The sequence below is a fragment of the Neofelis nebulosa genome, chromosome 9 (genome assembly GCF_028018385.1).
Source record: "Neofelis nebulosa isolate mNeoNeb1 chromosome 9, mNeoNeb1.pri, whole genome shotgun sequence".
In the NCBI taxonomy this organism is placed as follows: Eukaryota; Metazoa; Chordata; class Mammalia; order Carnivora; family Felidae; genus Neofelis; species Neofelis nebulosa.
Genome location: NC_080790.1, coordinates 109,517,566 through 109,540,120, shown reverse-complemented (window position 1 = coordinate 109,540,120; position 22,555 = coordinate 109,517,566). Strand labels below are relative to the sequence as shown.

The window sequence follows — 22,555 nt, the reverse complement described above, 5'->3', positions numbered from 1 at the left end:
ATATATGGGAGCATGGAATATGTCAGTATTTGATTTGATACATGACAGGTCCATAAGGATAGTACCTGTTTTTCTAATAGCAGTAACATTTATTCACAGGTTTGGAATGCTAAGAGAACTCTGGCAGTTAAAATAGCTGGAGTTTGGGCTTTTTGCTTTAAAATCAGATTATTTCTTCTATGTTGTTTTAACAAATTGGTTAGGCATGATTTCCTGAAAGTAAAAGGCAAGGAAAAACCAAGGGTATTTCATAATCAAATTTTCTGAAATGAACACTCAGAAAGATATATGTTAGATAAAAATAGGTTTTAATCCTACTTTATTTAGTTCATTTATTTAGTTTATTAAGTTTATTTGTTTATGTTGTTGGGGGGGAGGAGCAGAGAGAGAGAGGGAGAGAGAATCCCAAGCAGCCCCTATGCTGTCAGCGTGGAACCCAGTGTGGGGCTCGAATCCACAAACTGTGAGATCATGACCTGAGCCAAAATCAAGAGTTGGACATTTAACTGACTGAGCCACCCAGGTGCCCCTAATCCATATTTTAAATGAGCGATTGGGGTGCCAGAGTGGCTCAGTCAGTTAAATGTCTGACTTTGGTTCAGTCATGATCTTTTGTTCGTGGGTTCGAGCCCCACGTCAGGCTCTGTGCTGACAGCTCAGAGCCTGGAGCCGCTTCAGGTTCTCTGTCTTCCTCTCTCTCTCTGCTCCTCCACTGCTCGCATACTGTCTCTCTCTCTCTTTCTCAAAAATAAACAAACATTAAAAATTTTTTAAAATAAAATGAGTGATTGTTTTCATACTCAAGTTTTCAGATAATTTTATTCTGACTTTGATATTATAGTCCTCCTCCTGCAATCAGTTTTTGTGTAAAATGAATAAATGAAACAATCTTAGACCTACTTTACCTGCTCAAACAATGTCAAATATACTTACTATTGTTATTTAAAAATGTTTTTTTTATTTCAAAGGCACGAGCAAGGCTGGAATTAAGAGAAGAAGCAACCAAAGAAGATGCTGAGGATATAGTTGAAGTTATGAAGTATAGGTAAGATTAAATTTTAAATGCTGTTTTAAATGAAATATCAGTCATCGTTTCATCTCAAATTAAATAATTATGCCAAGCAAAATTATTTTTACTTAGCCCATTGGATCCTTTTAACAAACTATATTTTCTTGGTTTAAAATATTTGTATAAAGAAACAATCTTTATATTAAAATGTTTTGAATGGGTATACATTCACATAGTTATAAAATCAATTCAAAAATACATATTTTGAGAATACTCAAAAGGAACAGCCTCATAATGGGTAAAATCATCATTAACACTTAATGACTACCAACCCTTTCAACCAATTCCTAACATTCCCTTTTGTATAAATATCCTGTTGGTTTAATATTCTACTGTGCTTGGACTGTCAGTTTCCTCTTTTACACGATTCAGTACTAGGGTTTGAGGGGTCTTGTAGATGAAAATTTTACCAAGCTGGCTTCATTCCCTCTCTAGTTGACTTCATTGTGTTGGAGACCCTCAGTTGCCATTTGTCAGCAACCAGACAGTCTAGGAATTACTAGACTGCCTCATTCAGTGTGCTGCCAGGGATTCAGTGTACTAGCATGTGAAATAAAGGAGTGGCCATAAATACCAGTTGTCTGCCTGACTTATGGTGGACCTAGCTTCCTGGCAGACCAGACCAATAAGAATCCTAGAGATTGCCTACAGGGCACCTGACTGGCTCAGTTGGTAGAGCACGTGACTCTTGACCTCAGGGTCTTGAGTTCAAGCCCCATGTGAGGTGTAAGGCTTACTTGGAAAAAAAAAAAAAGATACCTAGAGATTGCCCCAACAGAGATTCTTTTTTCACTAGAAAACAAAGCCACTGAACCTAACCGAAATTCCAAAAAAAATTGGATTCTAACTTTGTTCCCAATTAAAAACAAGGACCACTAGTAGGGACTCCTTGTTTAATGATAAAAAGTTTGCCTCTTAGTTTAGAATTTTTCTTAACAGACTGCTTTTTTTTTTTTTAAGTTTGTTATGAGAGAGAGAGAGGATGCACATGTGCGTGAGTGGGAGAGGGGCAGAGAGAGAGAGGGAGAGAAAATCCCAAGAAGGCTCCATGCTGTCAGCACAGAGCCTGACATGGGGCTTGATCCTGCAAACCATGAGATCATGACCTGAGCTGAAACCAAGAGTCGGCTGGTTAACCAACTGAGCCACCCAGGCTCCCCTGAGCATCCTGCTCTTAAATTCTCCACCTGTGGCAGTGGGGCTATCATTGCTACTCCTGGTTTCCTTTTCCATTTAATAATGATCTCTCACCCTTTAGACCTACTGGTGCCTGGCTCTACTGAATAATATCATGGATAGACTTGGGCTATCCAGCAAATCAGGGATCAAACTACCTTATTACTCTCTCTTACCTGTAACATTCTCTTTTTAGGCTTTACCCTAACTTAGTTTCCTTAGGCCTCAGACCCCAGACATTGCCTCAAGCAGCCATCTAGTATTTCCCCACAATAAGTCCACTGGTCTGATTCATTCTCATATCTGAGAATTACACATTATAAATTACACATTAAACCTTTTCAATAAAAATGCCATATTGATTCTGCATGTCTGAATCTTCATGTCGGACAGTGTTTACATGTACTTTTTCCATCCAAGAGGAACTCTTCCATATTTTTTTGTGTAACTCTGTATTTTTTTCTACTACTTCTCAAAGTTGCCTTGCTGGTAATTCTGAATTAGTTTTAGGCTGTCAATTTACTCCTGAACTCCTGAAAAAAGAGATCTCATTGTTAAATATAAGCAGTATCTACATGAAATTACTAGTTTGTTTCCTTGAACTGAATGTGCTTTATTGGCTTTTACACAAATTTTCAGATAAAAAGAATAGGTTGATTCCTAGTGATTGGAATTATTTCCTAGTGATTCCTAGTGACTGCAGTTATTTCCATGGTAGATATCAAGATCCAGTTAAACACAGAGACTAGGTTGTGAATTACCTGTTTTATTATACTTACCATGCTTTCTGTCCTTAGTCTATGCTCTAGGAGAGCAGGGACCCTACCTGTCATCTTTACCAGTGTACTCCCAGGGCCCATACCTAGCACACAGCACACCCTCAGTAAATGTACTGCATTGATAGTAAAGTTGACCATGGGAATCATCTTTCATTCATTAACTCTTCTATTTCAGAGTTTCCCTGTCTTGAGTTGTGAATGTTTGTACTTAATGTGGTCTTGAATCTATAAAACTACATTTTAAGCAGAAGCAGAAGCCAAAATAAAATCTAAACTGTGATACAGTTCATCATAGTTATCAAAGCACATAGCTATAAAAACTAAATGTTTATGGCCAACAGTTCACTTAAGTTTTCTTTAAAAATGTACTAGGAAGCACAGGAGAATAGAGCCACCTTCAAAGATGAAACATCATTGAGTTTTTTCTATTTCAGCAAAGTGGCTCAGATATTTATAAATCTTCACATCTGAAGCCATGTATCTCAGATTTAAATCCCAGATATTCCACTCATTGGCTGTGTAACCTTTGGCAAGTCACTTAACTTACCACACTTTGCTTCTTCATCTGTAAAATGGGAATAAGAATAGTCCCTAGATCAGAGGATTGTTGGACTAAATGGGGTAGCATATGGTGATTAAACATAATTAAGCTAAATATGAATTGTTAATACATAGTAGTTTAAAGCATTTTTGACAAGTACCTTATGAAAAATAAGCTATGGTTTATTATATTTACATAATCATATTACATTTCTTACCATTTATTAGTCTGATTTGGATGATTCATTCCTATTTGTACAGCTTTCTCTTTCATGTAAGCTCTTATCAGGAAACAAAACAAAGCTATGTTTTTAGTAACCCTATAAACTCATTGCTGTAAGCTCCTTAAGGGCAGGAATTACATCCGTTTTATTCACCAGTGCAAGTCTACTGCCTAGCAGGTGACCAGTTTATATATGATTAACCAATTCCTGATTAAATAATACCTTTGCCTCTGGGCTTTGTGTGAGATTGTATCTGTCCCATTGTACAGGCAGGGAGTCATCCACAGAGCTGGATTAGAAATGATGGCTAATTTTATCTCTCACTGGTGTTTTCAGACTTCTGGCTAAAATCCACTAGCAAGAGTGCATATGTCTTTCTTTGATGATACTGTGAAAATAAGAGGAAGCAGCAGAGAACTAAAAATAGTAGGTGGATCCTTTAATATCTAACCACCATTACTGCAAGTCAGCAGAACGGTTCTAGTTCATTCCCACAGTATTTTTAAACATCTTTCATCTGCCAGGTGCTGCACTAGGAGCTGGGAACATATCTTTGTCCTCTAAAGCCTAAATTTAGTATGTTTAGAATTTCTTTCTTTCATGAATCAAAAAGAATGTTCCAGGCATTTATATCATAGTCTATCAACTTTGTATTCTTACGCTTTTCTCTTTTCAAATGTAGATGTTTCTTAAAAGTGGCAACTGTGTCCAAAAATATTTTTATCAGCACATAGTTCATACCATAGTGAATTTCATAGTGGCTGTTCAAGCAATACATGTTGAAATCTTTGCTATGTGAGTCTCATGGTTATTTCCACATTTTTCTTCTTATGAACTGGGACAAAAATTTCCATAGCCGTGCTACATTGGGTAACTCTGTTTTCCTCCCTTCTCGTTAAGCATGCTAGGAACTTATTCTGATGAATTTGGAAACCTAGATTTTGAGCGATCCCAGCATGGTTCTGGAATGAGCAACAGGTCAACAGCAAAAAGATTTATTTCTGCTCTCAACAACATTGCTGAAAGAACTTACAATAACTTATTTCAATTTCAACAACTTCGGCAGATTGCCAAAGAGCTTAACATTCAGGTATGATAAGCCAAATAGTTAATCTTGTTTATGAAAATTTCAGGAGGTCTTTATTAAGTGTAGAATTTTTAAATATCAGAATATTTTGATGACTGTGGAAAACAGTATGGAAATTACTCAAAAAATTAAAAGTAGAACTACCCTATCTATGATTCAGCAATCTCACTATGGTACATTTACCCAAAGAATACAAAGGAATTCAAAAGAATACATGCACCCCTGTGTTTATTGCAGCATTATTTACAATAGCCAAAATATGGAAACAGCCCAAGTGCCAATTGTTGTATGAAGGGATAAAGAAGATGTGGTATAGAGAGAGCACGCACATGTGCTCGCTCGTTCTCTCTCTCTCTCAAAAATGAATAAATAAAAACGTCTAAGAAATTTTTTTAAATGTTTATTTTTGAGAGAAAGAGAGAGAGAGAGAGAGACTGAGATGAGTGGGGGAGGGGCAGAGAGGGAGACGCAGGATCTGAAGCAGGCTCCAGGTCAGCACAGAGCCTGACACGGGGCTCGAACTCACTAACCGCAGATCATGACTTGAGCCAGTTGGACGGTTAACTGACTGAGCCATCCAGGCGCCCCGAAGAAACAGACTCTTAGCTATAGTGAACAAACAGATGGTTATCAGAGGGGAGGTGGGTGAGGGAGTGGGTGAAATAAGTGATGGGGATTAAGAGTGCACTTTATTAGGGGCACCTGGCTTGCTCAGTTGGTGGAGTGTGCTCCTCTTAATCTCAGGGTGGTAAACTTGAGCCCCATTTTGGGTGCAGAGATTACTTAAGAATAAAATCTTTGCTGGGGCACCTATGGTGGCTCAGTCAGTTAAGTGTTGGATTCTTGATTTTGGCTTAGGTCATGGTCTCATGGTTTGTGGGTTTGAGCCCCATATTGGGCTCTGCACTGATGATGCAGAGTCTGCTTGAGCTACTCTCCCTCCCTCTCTCTCTGCCCCTCCCCTGCTCATTTTCTCTCTCTCTCTCTCTTTCAAAATAAATAAATAAGCTTAAATGAATAAATAAAAATAAAATCTTTGCAAAAAAAAGTATCACGAGCACTAAGTAATATATGGAATTGTTGAATTGCTATATTGTTCATCTGAAATGAACACTGTATGTTAACTACACTGGAACTAAAATTTTAAAATAAATAAGTATAATGGAGATTGAAAAAATAATAAAAGATTTGGATGAAAAGAATGGAATAGGCTTTTTTGAACTATTTTCTTTATTTAAGCTATGAAATTAGCTGCTCAGAGCTTAAAAACAAACAAACAAACAAACAAACAAAAAAAACCTAGCAGTGTTAGGGTTCCTGGGTGGCTTAGTCAGTTACACATCCCATTCTTGGTCTTAGCTCAGATCTTGATCTCAGGGTCATGAGTTCAAGCCCCATGTTGGACCCTACTCTGGGTGTGAAGCCTACCTAAAAACAAAAAACAAAAACAAAAAAACCCAGCCGTTTTTATCTAAAATGCATACCTACCTCTTTTTTAGCATCTTGATAGTTGAAGGAAACATAAGAAACTCACTTTCCATGTTTTTCTGACAAAATCTCTTGTGGGCAAGTCATCTTACATCTTTGCATCTCTGTTTCCTCGTTTGTTCAACAGACATGATTCCAGGGGCCGACTTCGGCTCAGGTCATGATCTTGGGGTCTGGGAGTTCGAGCCCCACGTCGGGCTCTGTGCTGACAGCTCGGAGCCTGGAGCCTGCTTCGGATTCTATGTCTCTCTCTCTGCCTCTCTCTCTCTCTCTCTCTCTCAAAAATAAATAAACATTAAAAAAAAATAGACATGATTTCACCTGTTCTGCTACTTGAAAGTTTTAGTAAAAATGAATGTAATAAGACTTTAAACATGTAAGACAGTTTATATGGAAAACTGCCCACTCAATTTCAAAATTGGAGCTACTCTAATTTCTGTTTTGAAGCTAATCTAAAACAAATACAAAAAATACTCTGGATACTGGAGTTTTTAATTTTGATTAGCTCGGCTAATCAAATAGAATAGAATCTCACAATAGAATTGAAAGCTCATATGTAAGCACTTCTCTCTATGAGGAAGTACAAATAAATTTATTTGCCCAAGAAACTTGAGAAATGCATGTTATGGTTTGAGAGATTCATTTTATAAATCATGTTTTTGCATATTATTTAATGGGCTGTTTTTTGATGTTTTATTCCAGGTTGCTGATTTTGAAAATTTTATCGGGTCACTAAATGACCAAGGTTACCTCTTGAAAAAAGGCCCAAAGGTCTACCAACTTCAAACTATGTAAAATGACTACCAACCCAGGATGTCTTGAGATTATTAGCAATTTAAAACTATCTCAGTAATAAAGAGTATGTAAAAAAAAAAAAAAAAAAAAAAAAAAATACATATATATATATATATATATATATATATATATATATATATTGTTCTCTGGAAAATGATGTCCTAAAATTAATGTAATAGGAAAAAAGATTTAAGAAGTGATAAAGCCATGTGTTTAGTTTTTACAGCTTCTCTGAAAGATGAGAAAAATAAATTGTTTATATTTTTAAATGATGTAATTATATGTATTATATATAGTTGTATTTTTGACCTCTTTTATTCTTACTTTTTTTCTATAAAATGTCCATCTGAGTAAACATTTGCTAAGTTACATCTTAATGTATAAATAGCTCTGACACACAAAAAATGAATATCTTTCAGAAATAAATTGAAACCAACTTTCAATTCCAAAAAAAGTTTGGAAATATTTTATATTGACACATTTAATTTAACATCTTAGTTACTGAAAAAAATTTTAAACCATATTATGTTTTATTACCAAAGTTAAATATGTACCTGTGGGTTTTGGTTTTTTTTTTTTTTTTTTTTTAATGTTTATTTTTGAGAGAAAGAGAGAGAGTACAAGCTGGGGAGGGGCAGAGAGAAAAGGGGACAGAGGATCCCAAGCCAGCTCCACAGTGATAGCGAGTCCAATGTGGGGCTTGAACTCACAAATCATGAGATCATGACCTGAGCCAAAGTTGGACGCTCAACCAATTGAGCCACCCAGGGGCCCCAAATATGTACCTATATTAAGTCAATAGCTGTGTAAGGCTTATTAAAACCAAGCCGCCTCAACTCACTACACAGAGGGTGAGGATGCTGTTCTCCTATTCTGTGTACGTACATAAATACACATACACAGTTTCCCATTTCTTTCCAATTTAGTTCTATGTCCTCTTTCTTGTTTCACTCCCTCCTTTTAGCAGAATCGATCTTCTAGTAGCTTCCTGAGAAAAAGTTCATAAGGCAGATTCTACCCTTACCTCTGGATTGGGCATAGAATTTTAGTTTGTAAAACTAAAATTGGATGTTGCTGTTTAGAAATCCAAGACCACAATCGCTTCCCAGCTTTTTGGCTAAGATCAAGTGTAGAAATCCAAGGCCATTGTGATTTTTATTCATAGCATGTGACCTTTTTTTCTTCTTGAGAGGGTGCTTAGATCTTCCCTTTTCCCAGGTATCCTGAAATTGTATAATGTTTAATAACTATCCTGGTGGTCTCTCATGCCAAAAATATTGGTGTTACCGTTACCTCTTTTTTTCTCTTATCCCTGTATCAGTCCATCAACAAGTTTGCTCAGTATCTTTAATTGGTTCCAGTTCCACTATTCTGGATCAAGCCATCCTCTCTTGTACCGCTTTGTAAGGACAAAGACTCCACTTTATTCTGTTGCTGCCCCAGCAGGTGGAACGGATTTTTGACACATACCCCTCTGAGGTGGATACACAGACAGTGGGTGATTATACCACTTGTGAATGAGGACACAGAACTTAACCAAAGTAGGTAAGCAATTTGACGTAAGACTATGAAAAATAATAAGAGCATAAAAAGGATTTCTAATAAGATGGAGGCATTCTCCTCTTTTTCTCCTATGAAGTTGCTCAAAACCAACAAGGAAACTGAGAAATACAAATATATAGTCCATCTTCTGTGAACTAGGAAACAACTGAAACCCCAAACCCCAACACACTAGGAAAAGCTGCCAAAAGCTGTCAGGATGACCCAGGTAGCCTTACAGGAGGGAAGAGGCGAGACGATGCCTATTGGTGAATATCTTAGAAGAAACCAACAAAGTGTATTTCTTAAAGTATACTTTAAATATCTTTGGGGGTAAAAAGTAAAACCCCATGTTTGTAATAGTGTGAATATGGCATACAGGTTGGCAGCAGCAGCTTCTCTGGATCTTGCTGGAACACAAGAAATAGAACAGGAGAGGTTAAATGAGAAGTCACACTGATAAGCCACCATGAAGGAGGAAAAAAAAAATCTGGCTATGCTCAAATTTCTCCAAAGCAATATTCATCAGTAAAACAATGGAACATTGCCTACAAGATTGTTTTTTTTAAGTTTATTTTAATGTTTTTTTAACTTCTTAAGTTTATTTTTGAGAGATGTAGAGAGCACAAGCAAGGGAGGAGCAGAGAGAAAGGAGACACAGAATCTGAAGCAGGCTCCAGGTTCTCAGCTGTCAGCACAGAGCCCAACACAGGGCTCGGACTCACAAAGCACAAGAGGCTCTGAGCTCTCAGCACAGCATCTGATGTGGAGCTTGAACTCATGAACCGAGAGATCATGACCTGAGCGGAAGTCGGATGCTTAGCCAACTGAGCCACCCAGGCGCCCATGAATTTCATAAAAATGTCATGTTGAGAGTAGTAAATATTTTAATTAAAAAAAACATTTAATAATAATAGGTAGTGGGCCAGATTTGGCCCATTTGGCTATAGTTTGCAGCATCTTGACTGCAAATAGTAAAAAACCTGACTTGATTAAGTAGGAAAATTAGGGTTTTTTAAAAGAATTTTGGTTAGCTCACAGAATTATTGGAAGACTGGAGAACCCAAGGCTGAGCTTCAAGGAGCAGTTTCTAAAACCATGCCTTAGGATTGGTCTGAAGACCAAGCCACTGTCACCCTACTGCCGCACTAGGCACTAGAGGAGAGTGCTGCGCCTCCCTGGTCCACTGATGCCACTTCTGTACCAGGGACACTGGGAAATGACCGCCCCTGCAGAAAGGTGGAAGAATGTCCCCCTCCCCAACACGTACCAAAAGAGCCACAAAAAGTTATTCACAGGGTCTGTTTCAATTGCTGAATTCAAAAATAGAAATCTCATTCAGAAACACCTGACTGATGGAGGCCAGGTTCTATGCCTCTTTCATAGAGTGCTAGGGAATGTTTTGGGTTCTGCTTTAGTGAGGCAAGACCAATAAAGCCAAACTTTCTCATTTGTTATGAGACTATTCAAGTGGTACTAGACTGCCAGACCAATATCATTCGTGTATATAGAGCCAACAAACACATCCTAACATACAAGAACTCAGAAAGCATGAACCATTCTTGAAGAATCTACCAAAATGTGACTTATAGCAAACTAGATGAACAGGGGAAAAATTGGCAATGTACATTGGATATTTAACTGTAAGATAAAAACTAAGATAAATGTGGGGATAACTGCCACAGAACAGAATATAAATATTAAGTCCTGATTTTAAAAAAAAAGATAGGAGGGAAAAGGTATATAGTGTAAATATGAGAACTTCATCTTTAAAGGCTGGGGTGGAGGCTTAAAAGGTATTTAATGCTGATAAATCTATTAATAGAATGAAAAGCATATTTCACAAAAGTGAAGTCAGATAACAGCAAACAAAATAAAATGGTAGATGAGAGAGAGGACAAGGATATGTACTACATAAATGGTATGTTCATACATTATATATATTTATATATATAGTATAAATATACTAAAGGATATATACTATATAAGTAGTATGTTCATACATCATAAATATAGTCTAAATATACGACATTGTGTTGAAAGAGGAAAATAATAGATACTATTTAAAAAATCAAAGGCTATTACTATTATATAAAATCACAGGGAAAAAGGTAACAAATTATCAGAAGAAACTCTTCTGTGATTTCTTACATATTGTGCTGTTCATTTGGCATCCATTAATCACAAGGCCAACCTAACAGCCAAAATTGTTCACATCTCCTCTGCAATCCCAGCTTTTGCAACTAAACCACAAACCCCATCAGTGTTTCACTTCCTGCCCAGTAGGGGACATCCCTACCTAAAAACTTCCCACCAACTATAGCAATTAAAGGCCTAGGGTTTCCCCTCACTCCTGCCTCCTGACCAATCCGGGTGCTTCCCCATGTGGCCCTTTGTGGCATATGCCCCCTTCTCTTGGTAAATGTAATTAATGCTTTCAAAGACAATTGTCTCGTGTCTGTTAGCTTACCATGCCCAGTTAAGACAAATCCCAGGTACAAATTTTAGAATAGAAGCACAAAAACAGCAAGAAAACATTACATCATGAAAAGTTTTTAAAATAAGAGACTAACATATTCATGACAAAAGTCAACCTAAATCTAAGTATGTCATAATAATAAATGCAAATGGGCTCAACTCACCTGCTGAAACTAAAAGACTTTCAGATGGGTTCACAAACTCTTATATGCAAGATACACCTAAAACAAATGTCACGTGTTGCTTGTGAGCTGACGTTAATCCCGGGAAACCCAGAATACCACTGTAGATTATAGCTGGGTGAATGGGGGAGGGGGGTGTGGAGCTCTGGGGAGCAGCTAATAGCTGTTTAGTAAACAAAACGATGCCTTCTACATTTGCCCCATGTTCATACTGTCCCCTGAAATCCCACTGCTCTCATGTTCCTCACTCACTCTGCTTCAGCCCCATTTGGTCTCTTTGCTGGTTCTAGAATATGCCAGGCACATTTCCTGTCTTTAGGGTCTTTGCCATCCAGTTTGCTTTTCCACCAGAGAGCCACATGGCTCATCTTCCCAACTAGCTTTGGGTCATTACTCAAATGTCAGTCTTTTAGCGACATCTTTCCTGGACACTTTAAAACTGCACTCCCCCCACCCTAATTTCCTTCCCTACTGTGTTTCTCTGTAGCAATCAACACGAAATAACATACTATGTAATTTACTCATCTTTATGTCTGTTTCCTTAGTCCCAGCTAGATTGTAAACTCCATAGGGATGGGAAATTTTTACTACTATCTTCACTGTTAAATCCCCTGTTCCTATAACAGTACCTGGCATGTGAAAGGCACACGGTAGATATTTTCTGAATGAACGTCAGTCTGGTGAAGAGGCATGTGAATGAGCTTCTCAGAATGTGCTCTGAGTATGAGAATATTTGTGTCCATGTGAATGCTCACTAAAGGAACTTCATAATTAAATGGATGTCACCTACTCCATGAACATCAGCTAGTCTATTTCTCTAGCACCCCCCCCCCCCCCCCCCAGTCCTTGCTCAATGAGTTCATGAACAAAGTGACCATGAGGCCAAGGTTGGCAGTTCAGCTTGCTCTCTCACCAAGCCTAAACTTCCCCTCACCAAGACTGGCACAGACGATCACCATTGCTGTGTATCTAATTTGCCAGTGGAGGCACCTATCCTGAAACAACACAGTACGGTGTTTCAGGGGGACTAGCTTGTTGCTTGGTGAGAGATCAATTTACGCTGGGCCCCGAGGGGGCAGCTATTTGTTTTCACTGGAGGGGAGAAGGGAGCTTATTTTGGATATCTGCCCTTCCTGCCTTGTTTCTTTCAGCAATGCTATATGTGAATTTACTCAGCTTATTCACCTTCATGATATCCCATGTAATATTACTTCTCATGAAGACATTTTACAACTGAAGAAGTAAGGCAATGGGTTGAAGTTCATATGCTGTCTTTACTATGTACCCCATTAGCCAAAAGCATCTGGCCTAGAGAACATTAGAATGGACAACAGCGATTCAGTTATGGTGCCAGATAGGTGACAATACCTTGCAAGTCTGGGATCTTCTCTGAGCTAGTGACTCCTATATGATTCTGTTTCTCCTGTAGCCAGGATACACAGGCCTAGGAAAGAAGGTGTGAGCGTTGTATCTTATCACTGTTAGTGAAGCCCAATTTTTAGCAGCTAGAGGTCTTCCAAAGGAGGCATACTTTTTTTTTTTTTTTTTTTTTTAATGTTTACTTTTGAGAGAGAGAGAGTACAAGCAGGGGAGGGGCAGAGAGGAAGGGAGACACAGAATCCGAGGCAGGCTCCAGGCTCTGAGCTGTCAGCACAGAGCCCGACACGGGCTTGAACTCACAGACCAAGAAATCATGACCTAAGCCAATGCTTAACCAATTGAGCTACCTAGGCGCCCCAAAGGAGGCATACTTCTATCAGAGGACATAGCAATGGCTCCATTGAACTGGAGGCTGAGACTGCCGCCTAAACATTCTGGGCTCTTAACACCTGTGAAGTAGAAAACAGAGGCTTACTGGGGTTGCACCCAATAATGAGGGGAAACTGGGTCACTCCTACAAATGGGGGCCTGGAGGACATTTCTGAAACTGAAGAGAATCTTCCCACGTTCACATCCACCAGTAAAAGAAAAGGTCATGGAAAGCTACAGGCAGGATCTCTAAAGGCTCAGACTCCTCAGGAATGAAGCTTTGAGTCACTCTGCAAGGTAAAGAATCCAGACCAGCTGAGATGCTGACTGAGCAAAAAGGGAGTAAGGAATGGGAATGGAGGGAAGATAGTTCTAAACATTAACTAGAACTTCATGACCAGCTGGGGAAAGGCCTGTATCTGTACATTAACCACTTTGCTTTCCCTCCCTCTTATTTTCCTCTAGTGGTTTAAATGGACTGTTAATAATCAGCTTGATAATTTAGTCTTTGGGACAGAGGTTATCAAGGTGAGAATGTAGCTGAAACAGAAGAGGAATGAATAAGCACCACGCTGTCAGTGACACCTTAATAAATAACACTTTTATAAAGGTGGGAAATCTGGTTCTTGCATCAACGTGTTATAGTTGCTATGGTTATACACAAGTCTATGAATGGGTAGAGTTTTGAATGTGCATATTGCCGAGCCAAAGAGGTGAAGGTCATGAACACAGTGATTTGATACCCAACCTTCATTCCACCCTCCTCCTAGTGTGCCTTCCTGTCATTCAGAGACTAGAAAGCAATGAAACATTTCCCAAACCCCTTTTGCAGCTAAAGTTCTGATTGTGAGTAGGATTGCCCTAATTAGCTGTCCTGTGTGAGAGCGGGAAGGTGGAAGTGAAGAGAGAGCCATCTATCTCCTGCTCGTCATTTTCTGGTGGCACGTGTAGCCAAGGAGACATTTAATTTCTCTGTGAATCCTAGCAGTCTGTAAGCAGCAGCTGTGGTGTGATGGTAGCAGCTCCGATTCTCCCCCTTTCTCACTGTCGTGGGTTAAACAGCTCCCATGCCAAGCCAAACCTGCAGCTTTTCTCTAGGAGTCAGTTCTGGAGACCCAGCATGGAGCTCCCACTCCTCCAGCCTGACTTTAGGACAAGCACCCAATTCCATTTTGGAATCCTTTTTGCTGTGGCTAGAGCGGTTTGTGTTTCCTGCAACTAAACCCTCACTGATGCATCCTTATCCAAAGCAATCCACCCAGATCGTGTGCTATACTTAAAGTTATGAGGTAATAATAATTCCCCAAAGCTGCATGTAAAGTTATGGAGGTAACCATCAGAAGAACTAAACACAGAAAAGCTGTCTCAGGTTTGCTGTGGAGAGTGGGCCTGGGGATGGAAAGTTAGAGCGTACCTATTGATTTCCGTCATCGGCTTTTCTACACAGTGGAATTAGTTACCAGGTGTATATACAGCTTCGATCAAAATAAATGAAAATGTTTAAAAATTTAGCGAGGTTTTGGCATTCAAATAAACTTCTTAGTACACTGACTTGCAAAGTCACTGAATAGTTCACTGAGACTGCAGGACCTCTGTGTTTGCATCCATAAGTGAATAATAATTTCAACAGGCTTTCTCTAGACATCCCCCAAACACTGGAGAGCCCCAAACCTTCTCTCCCCCAGAGACTGTATATTATCTTTACTACTAAAAATGGCCCTTCTTTTTTTTTTTTTAACTGAGTTGAATCCTCAGCAGCTTTTTTTTTTTTTTTAAGTTTATTTATTATTTTTGAGACAGAGACAGAGCATGAATGGGGGAAGCGGCAGAGAGAGAGGGAGACACAGAATCGGAAGCAGGCTCCAGGCTCTGAGCCATCAGCCCAGAGCCCGACGCGGGGCTCGAACTCATGGACCGCGAGATCGTGACCTGAGCTGAAGTCGGACACTTAACCGACTGAGCACCCAGGCGCCCCAAAATGGCCCTCCTTCTAAGTTCTGAGAAGCGCCTTAGAATACTGTGTTCACATGTTTGGTAGGCAGAGTAATTACCAACCGCCGCCCCCCGCCCCCAAGATCGCCACATCTTAGTCCCCAGAACCTGAGACTATGTTAGCTTACACGGCAAAGGAAAACTAAGGTTGCTAGTCAGCTGACCCTAAAATTGGGAGGTTATCTTAGATTCTTTAGGCAGGCCTGATACAATCACAAAGGACCTTAAAAGTGCCCGAGGGAGGCAGAAGGAGAGTGTCAGGCAGAAGATCTGACTGCAGAAGAAAGGCACAAACAGACACAATACTGTTGGCTTTTAGATTTGGGGGGGGGGGGGGCGGGGAGGGACGGGGGCATCAGACAAGGAATATGGGTGAGCTCTAGAATCTCTTGGGAAAAGGAAAGGAGACAACCCTCTAGACAGCAACACAGCCCTGCCAATGCCTTGACGTTTAAAGGCCAGTGAGGCCTGTCAGACTCTTGACCTACAGAGCTGTAAAGTAATAAATTTGTGTGAAGGCTCTAAGTAGTGGCAATGTGTTGCAAGAGCAACAGCACACTAATACACCAGCTTATAAATGGTATTCTTTTTTTTTAATGTTTCTATTTTTGAGAGAGAGAAAGAGTATGAGCAGGGAGGGGCAGAGGGAGAGGGGGACACAGAATCCAAAGCAGGCTCCAGGCCCTGAGCTCTCAGCACAGAGCCTGACATGGGGCTTGAACCCACGAACCGCAAGATCATGACCCGAGCCAAAGTCAGATGCCCAACCAACTGAGCCACCTAGGTGTGCCTCTTAGAAATGGTATTCTAACAGTAGGAGCTGAAATCTGATCATGACACTGGAAAACAGCTGGAAGAAAAAAAAAAAAGGCAAGTCATGTCAGTCTGCTGTCTCCTGCTCTCTGAATTTTGGAGAATCTCTCAGTGAAAAAGACTTTCAGCTAACATTTCAGTTGTGGAGGTTTTTAACATTTTGTTATTGACACCTCCCCTATGAGACCATAAAATGCTTTTTTTTTTTTTTTCTAGGCTGTAATTCTGCACCATCAGAATCTACCCAACTAAACAGCAGCTGGACATGAGAGGTTCTTAATAAGGGACTAGACACCTTTCTGGCAGTTCTTAGAGAAAGGTCACATACCTTCACCAAGGCCAAGAATAAAGGGCATTTCTGGGTTGCTAAGTTAATACCTTTAAAAGAAAAGCTAAGGTGATATCCCTGTATTTTTCTCCACCTGATATATGAGATTAGGGGCTGTAGGGAACAAGCACAAGACCAGACCCTTAGGAACATGGCAAAGGGCATAATACCACCTGAGCTCTGAACACAGAGCTGTGAGTGCTGCCTAGTGATTATTACCTAGGGGTTGGTGAGTGGGCCTTTTGGGCTACAAGAATCTCTTAAAATTTTATACAAAATCTGTGTTGCATATTTTTTAATAGCTTTCTCCAGATTCTATAGGAGGTCTGGAAAAGATTCCATGGAAGACACTTTTTTATCTTTTCAGGGCTGACATTCAGATAGTGTGCAATAGTGTAAGTTCTCTGAGAACAGAAACTTGTGCAGATGGCCTAGAATCTAGTACATGACTGGTATGCAATGATGCTCTAAGTATTTGTAGGGAGAAAAAGGAAAGAATACATTTAGTCTAATTTGCCTCCTGGGAAATGGGTTTGGAATTGACAAGAACAGAAGACATAGTGTTGCTTTAGCACCAGAAAATCCATCCCAAGCTCTGGTGGACAGCTCCACAAGTAGACCTTACTTTGGTAATACCTAGTTTTACTGGGTAAAATCTGTTTTAATGAAAAAAACGTGAAAAAATATTTCAAAAGGGATCCAGCCCTGTACTTTGCTCATAATAACAGAAAGGACATAGAAACACAACTGTTTTTATGCTGTCAGTACTGAGCTTCCCAGCCCTGTACTCTCTTATCCTATATATCAGCATGTGCACCAGAGATAAGGTTATTAAACAACCTGATGTAACTGGAAAAATATTAATGCTGAAGTGTATGGAGACAACGGTTTATGAAAATATGAACGGTAATAACTTCAATTCTTAAGGAATATGAGGTATGTGCAGGAAATCAATAGCTGAAGAATATGTACCATATTCAAAACACTAAAAAATAAAATTCTCACACTTGCATTCCATGTGCAATAATTACATGAACTTTATTTTTTTATGTAAGCCCTATGTTGAAAGTGGGGCTTGAACTCATGACGCGCAGATCAAGAGTCACATGCTCTACTGACTGAGCCAGCCGGTATGAACTCCTTTAAAATTAACTGAAGTGCTTAGGATTCTGTGGAGGGAAAAAAAATTATCTTGTGCTCACATTTGAAGGTTTCTCTCAGAAGTAAATCCCTGAAGGAGTCCACAGCATTGGTTTAATTTTTTTCTGGTGGACAGTGGAGGGGATTTATCATTTTCCAAAATTCCGTCACTTGTCCTGAAATGCAAAGGATAGATAATAACATGAAAACAGGGCTCCCTAAGCTACAAAAAAGGAGAACAAGATTCTTAAATTTTTGACAGGAAGGAGGAATGGAATGGAAACTAAAGCAAGTCATACACTAAATAATGTTAAAAAATCCCTCTGTTAACTTAAAAAAAAAAAAATGCTTCCCCTGCCCCCTGGATATATGTTTATTTAACATTTTTGAAAGGAAGTTAAACAGGAATTAAATATGTAAAGCGGATATACTTTGGTCCAGAATTTTCACTTGTGCATCTCTCGTATAGAAATACACACACAGGTGCACAGAATTTTATGTACTAAGATGGTATATTCATATTTGTGAAACATAAACAGTCTAAAAAATCAGGGAGGTGGTTTATATATTATATTCTTATTGTGCAATATTAACTATCTTTTCTTAAATTTAAACCCAAGTTAGTTAACATACAGCGTAATAATGGTTTCAGGAGTAGAATCTAGTGATTCAACACTTAAATATAACACCCAGTGCTCATTCCAACAAGTGCCCTCCTTAATGCCCATCACCCATTTAGCCCATCCCCCCACCCAATAGCCCTCCAGCAACCCTGTTTGCTCTCTGTATTTGAGAGTCTCTTATGGTTTGCCTCTCTCTCTGTTTTTATGTTATTTTTTCTTTCCTTCCCCCGTGTTTATCTGTTGAGTTTCTCAAATTCCACATATAAATGAAATCATATGATATCTTTCTCTGAGTTATTTTGCTTAGTATAATACACTCTAGTTCCATCCACGTTGTTGCAAATGGCAAGATTTCATTCTTTTTGCTCCCCCAGTAGTATTCCATGTATATATATACCACATCTTCTTTATCCATTCATCAGTTGATGGACATTTGAGCTCTTTCCATAATTTGGCCACTGTCAGTGCTGCTATAAACATTGGGGTGCATGTGCCCCTTTGAATCAGGATTTTTGTTAAAATGTTTATTTTTGAGAGAGAGAGGGGGGGGGGAAGGGCAGAGAGAGACAGGGGGACAGAGGATCTGAAGCAGGCTCCATGCTGACAGCACAGAGCCCGATGTGGGTTCCACCTCACAAAACTCGAGATCGCAACCTGAGCTGAGGTTGGACACCCAGCCAACTGAGCTACTGAGGCCTCCCTCCCTTCATTACTTCTAAACAAGTTTATTACTAAGGGAAGTGGGTAAATATATTGAAACCAACCTTTTTTTACTTCCTTTTTTGTTGATATGTGAGCATTTTTATTTGCTTTACAGGTTCCTACAAGAATGGACCACATAAAAACTCTTAGGTGAAGACTTGATAGTTCACCTATTCTAGTAACATCAGTACTTTTGTGGGAAGGAATGATGGAAAGTTAGCACTAGAAGTTGACCAAAAAAAATGAATAGTTTAGATCTCTCAATAATTTAAAGAGTAATCTAAATTATAGAGTTCAGGTAGAGCTAACCTCTCAAGTCCTGAGGAGGTTGGCCTTACCACTAATTTCCTCTCTTGTGAACGGTGTGTTTTAAATCTAAATCCAATCATTTTATTCCTTCCTACTTAAGGCTATTGGCGTATTTATCACAATGATTTAGACCTGTGCCTTATTTGGGTTACCAGTTACCTCTGGCTTTAGTGTCAATAACAGCAGCTCACTCCTACAAGACTTAACTTGATTCCTAGAGAAAGAATTTCATTTTTCTGGTTCGCTTTAACTTCCAATCATTATTACTCATACAAGATCCATTTGCAAAGCTACGTATTTGCATTATTATTATTATTTTCTTCTGGTCCCAAGAAACAGAAAGTGGCTCAAGTTTAGTGTGTCCCAGACTGAAAACTTAATATAAGTTAACAAACCTATGCCTCAAGGGGAGAGCAAACATATTTCTAGTCCACCAGTTTATCAGTAGACAGAAAATATTAATATATTTGGGACAGTTCTTTTTTTTTTTTTTTCAAAAAGCTTATGTTTCAAATAGAAGTGACAAGTGAGAAAGAATGATTAGGTTGCAGAATTTTCAAAAGCCTAAACACAGGCTCCAGGAATTTTTTTTTAATTAAAAAAATGTATTATTTATTTTTGAGAGAGAGAGAGGACAAGCAGGGGTGGGGCAGAGAGAGACACAGAATCCGAAGCAGGCTCCAGGCTCTGAGCTGTCAGCACAGATCCCGACGTGGGGCCTGAACTCACAGACCATGAGATCATGACCCGAACTGAAGTTGGAAGCTTAACCAACTGAGCCACCCAGGCACCCCCAGGCTCCAATTTTTAGCAAAGAAGTAATATGTGTTAATATTTAGGAGAGCCAGACCTTCAGTGCTTTGCAGCTTACCAAGGGAAGCATAAAAGTGGCAAGTTACTACTACTCTCTAGGGGCAGGATCTTTATTTTTATAATTCCTTAACAAAGTATCAGTTAAAGGATAAGGAGCCAAATACAGTATAACTGTGATTGCACAATAGATATTAGTGGCTGTTAATAGCATTTATGTTTTCAAAGAACTAAAGTACACTGTCAACTGGTGAAATTATCCAAGATTAATTATTTATAATCCTTTTTCTTTTCATATTCTTTTGTTCTTTTACTGTTAGCACTTACATGATTGGCTAGAGAAGTTGGGATAAAATACCTGACTAGCACATTTTGCTTTTTTAAAAAATAATTCTAATAAAAAGGGTAGAGTGATAAAAATGTGAAATTAATTTGAAGCATGAGACCTAGTGTTTACACTTGGATTTTTATTTGTAGATTTGTTACTTTTCTAATTATTTTTTCCCAGTTTTGGGAAAAGGTCCAGTGATAGAGATTCCCAATCCCCTCAGACATGTGAGCTGCCCACTTACTTAATCTTATTGGATAGAAATTAACTATTACAGAATTTATAAAACAGAAAATGAACTTACTACAAACCAAATACTAACTGAAGAGTTTTTAGGTTTCCTCTGCCCTCTTCTAAACTATGTTAGGAAATACATTACACTCTTTACTTACTGTATGTTTTCATAGGCTTCTGCATTTTTTCCATCATTCATCTCAGATTAACCTGTTCATTTATTGACACCTAGAAAATGAAATCAGAGACGGATACCTGGATATGCTCCTGTCTTAAACTGTTAGGGAGGGGCCCCTGGGTGGCTCAGTCAGTTGAGCCTCTGACTTTTGATTTCGGCTCAGGTCATGATCCCAAAATTGCGCAATGGAGCCCCGAGTTGGGCTCCTTGATAAGAGCAGAGCCTGGCTAAGATTCTCTCCTTCTCTATCTCTCTCTCCCCTTCTCCCCCACTCATGGGCTCACTCTGTCTCTCAAAAAAAAAAAAAAAAAAAAAAAAATGTTAGGGAAATGAATTGCTAGAAGCACTGTTACTTTTTATTTATTTATTGCTTTGTTTAAAGATTTTAAGGAATCTCTACACCCAACATGGGGCTCAGATTCAACCCCAAGATCAAGAGTTGTACGCTCCACTGACTGAGCCAGCCAGGCACCCCTACTTTTTAGTCCTGTGTATTGAGCTGTCATTGTCAAATGACAAATAAGGCCAAAATGCCAGACACTTTACTGTACTACTTTGCGATAACTTAGCAGGGATATCAGTATTCCATAGTAAAGTTGGCTTTCTTAAAAAAAAAAAAAAAAGGAAAAAATATATTAGTTTACTATATTAAAATTTTTTCCAGCTTTATTGAGCTACAATTGACATATAACATTTCATACACTTAACATGATGATTTGAAACAGTATACATTGGGAAATAATTACCACGATAAGAAAAAAGCAAGGCATGCCCTTAGTGCCAACTATTACAGGCAGATGCGGCAGGAACACCGTGGAGGAGAGAGAAGAAAAATCCCAAGAAACAATGAGAAACTGTCTTAAAGTAGGAAGAAGTGGAAAGAGTGAATAAAGACAATTCAGTGGCTGGAAAGACAGGAGAGGCTGAAATACCGCCCACTCCTGCTGGACAGGATTACCCAATGTCTATGAATGAGAACTGTAGGTATATGATTCCAATAGGATTATTTTTTTTAGAAAATTATTTTTACATTGCTAGTACAGTTTAATTTTTCTCTCAACATACGTATTTAAACATGTGCATAAGTAATTAAGGATTTCTTTTGATAAATACTCAGATCTACAATGACTTTCAAATTCAGCTGGTCTTTTCCCTGCCTAGCTGTCTGAAGTAAGAGTTTAAGAACAACTTTAACGTGGGTCTGTCATCACAGACAAGATGGGGGGCGGGGGGAGAGATGGTGACAAGGCGGCAGGAACCATTCAAATCCAATCTGACACAGGACTCAATAAGAAAATAGTTCTGCGACATTGCAATATTAAAAATTAATGTAGAATACTAATCAGTTAACAATGAACAGATTCTTAATTATTTTGGGATATTCCTCTAATAAGCAAGTTTCTTAACTTCTCTAAGCTTAAATTTCCTTATCTGTAAACGTAAAGGTAATGATGGAACCTATTCTGGAGTTGCTGGGAGGGTTAAACGGGAGAATGCACCAGAGCCTAGCTGTAGTTAACACTTTCCTGGTAAACAATTAGTAATTGCCACTATTGGCATTTTCTAATACCCATATTTTTGGCTTATGGGACGCTCAGATAAAGGAAGAGAGCGGGAAACTTGTTTTAATGACTTCTGCACCAGACGCTTCACTGATCTTTAAACCTCCCACGGGGGGCCCCCGGAGCGCCGCACACACCTCGGAAGGGCCCTCAAGCCCGGGCGCGCGATGGCTCCGGTGCTCTCGGGCTACATCGGCCGCGCCTTCACCCCGCCCAGCTCGTTCCTGTACTCCCCACCCCACGGCCCTCAGCTCCCGACCTCGGGCGGTGAGACGCCAGCACCGCCCACCGGCCGCTACTCGAAAGCCCACGCTGCCTAACCGCACTCGCCTCCCGCTGCCGCCGGGGGCGCTGGGAAGCCCAGCGGCGACGGTGTCGCAAAAGCGTCGCGAAGGCGTCTGTCCTTGGCGGCTCCTGGCCACCTGTATAA

General features: G+C 39.3%; 1 protein-coding gene across 5 annotated transcripts in view; it reads left to right on the top strand.

Moving 5' to 3' along the window:
- MCM8 (minichromosome maintenance 8 homologous recombination repair factor) overlaps positions 1 to 18,926 on the top strand; it is a 57,240-nt gene extending 38,314 nt beyond the window's left edge. For 2 of the 5 annotated variants that reach the window (XM_058684922.1, XM_058684919.1), the window contains exons 17-19: positions 969 to 1,045; positions 4,689 to 4,878; positions 7,066 to 7,229. In XM_058684922.1, coding sequence (XP_058540905.1) covers positions 969 to 1,045; positions 4,689 to 4,878; positions 7,066 to 7,158 — 360 coding nt within the window. In that variant the 3' untranslated portion in view covers positions 7,159 to 7,229. Of the gene's footprint in view, positions 1 to 968; positions 1,046 to 4,124; positions 4,442 to 4,470; positions 4,663 to 4,688; positions 4,879 to 7,065; positions 7,230 to 8,601; positions 8,704 to 18,819 lie in introns of those variants that run through there. The other 3 variants (XM_058684921.1, XM_058684923.1, XM_058684924.1) reach the window with 3 other exon arrangements.
- The last annotated feature ends 3,629 nt before the right edge of the window (positions 18,927 to 22,555 follow it).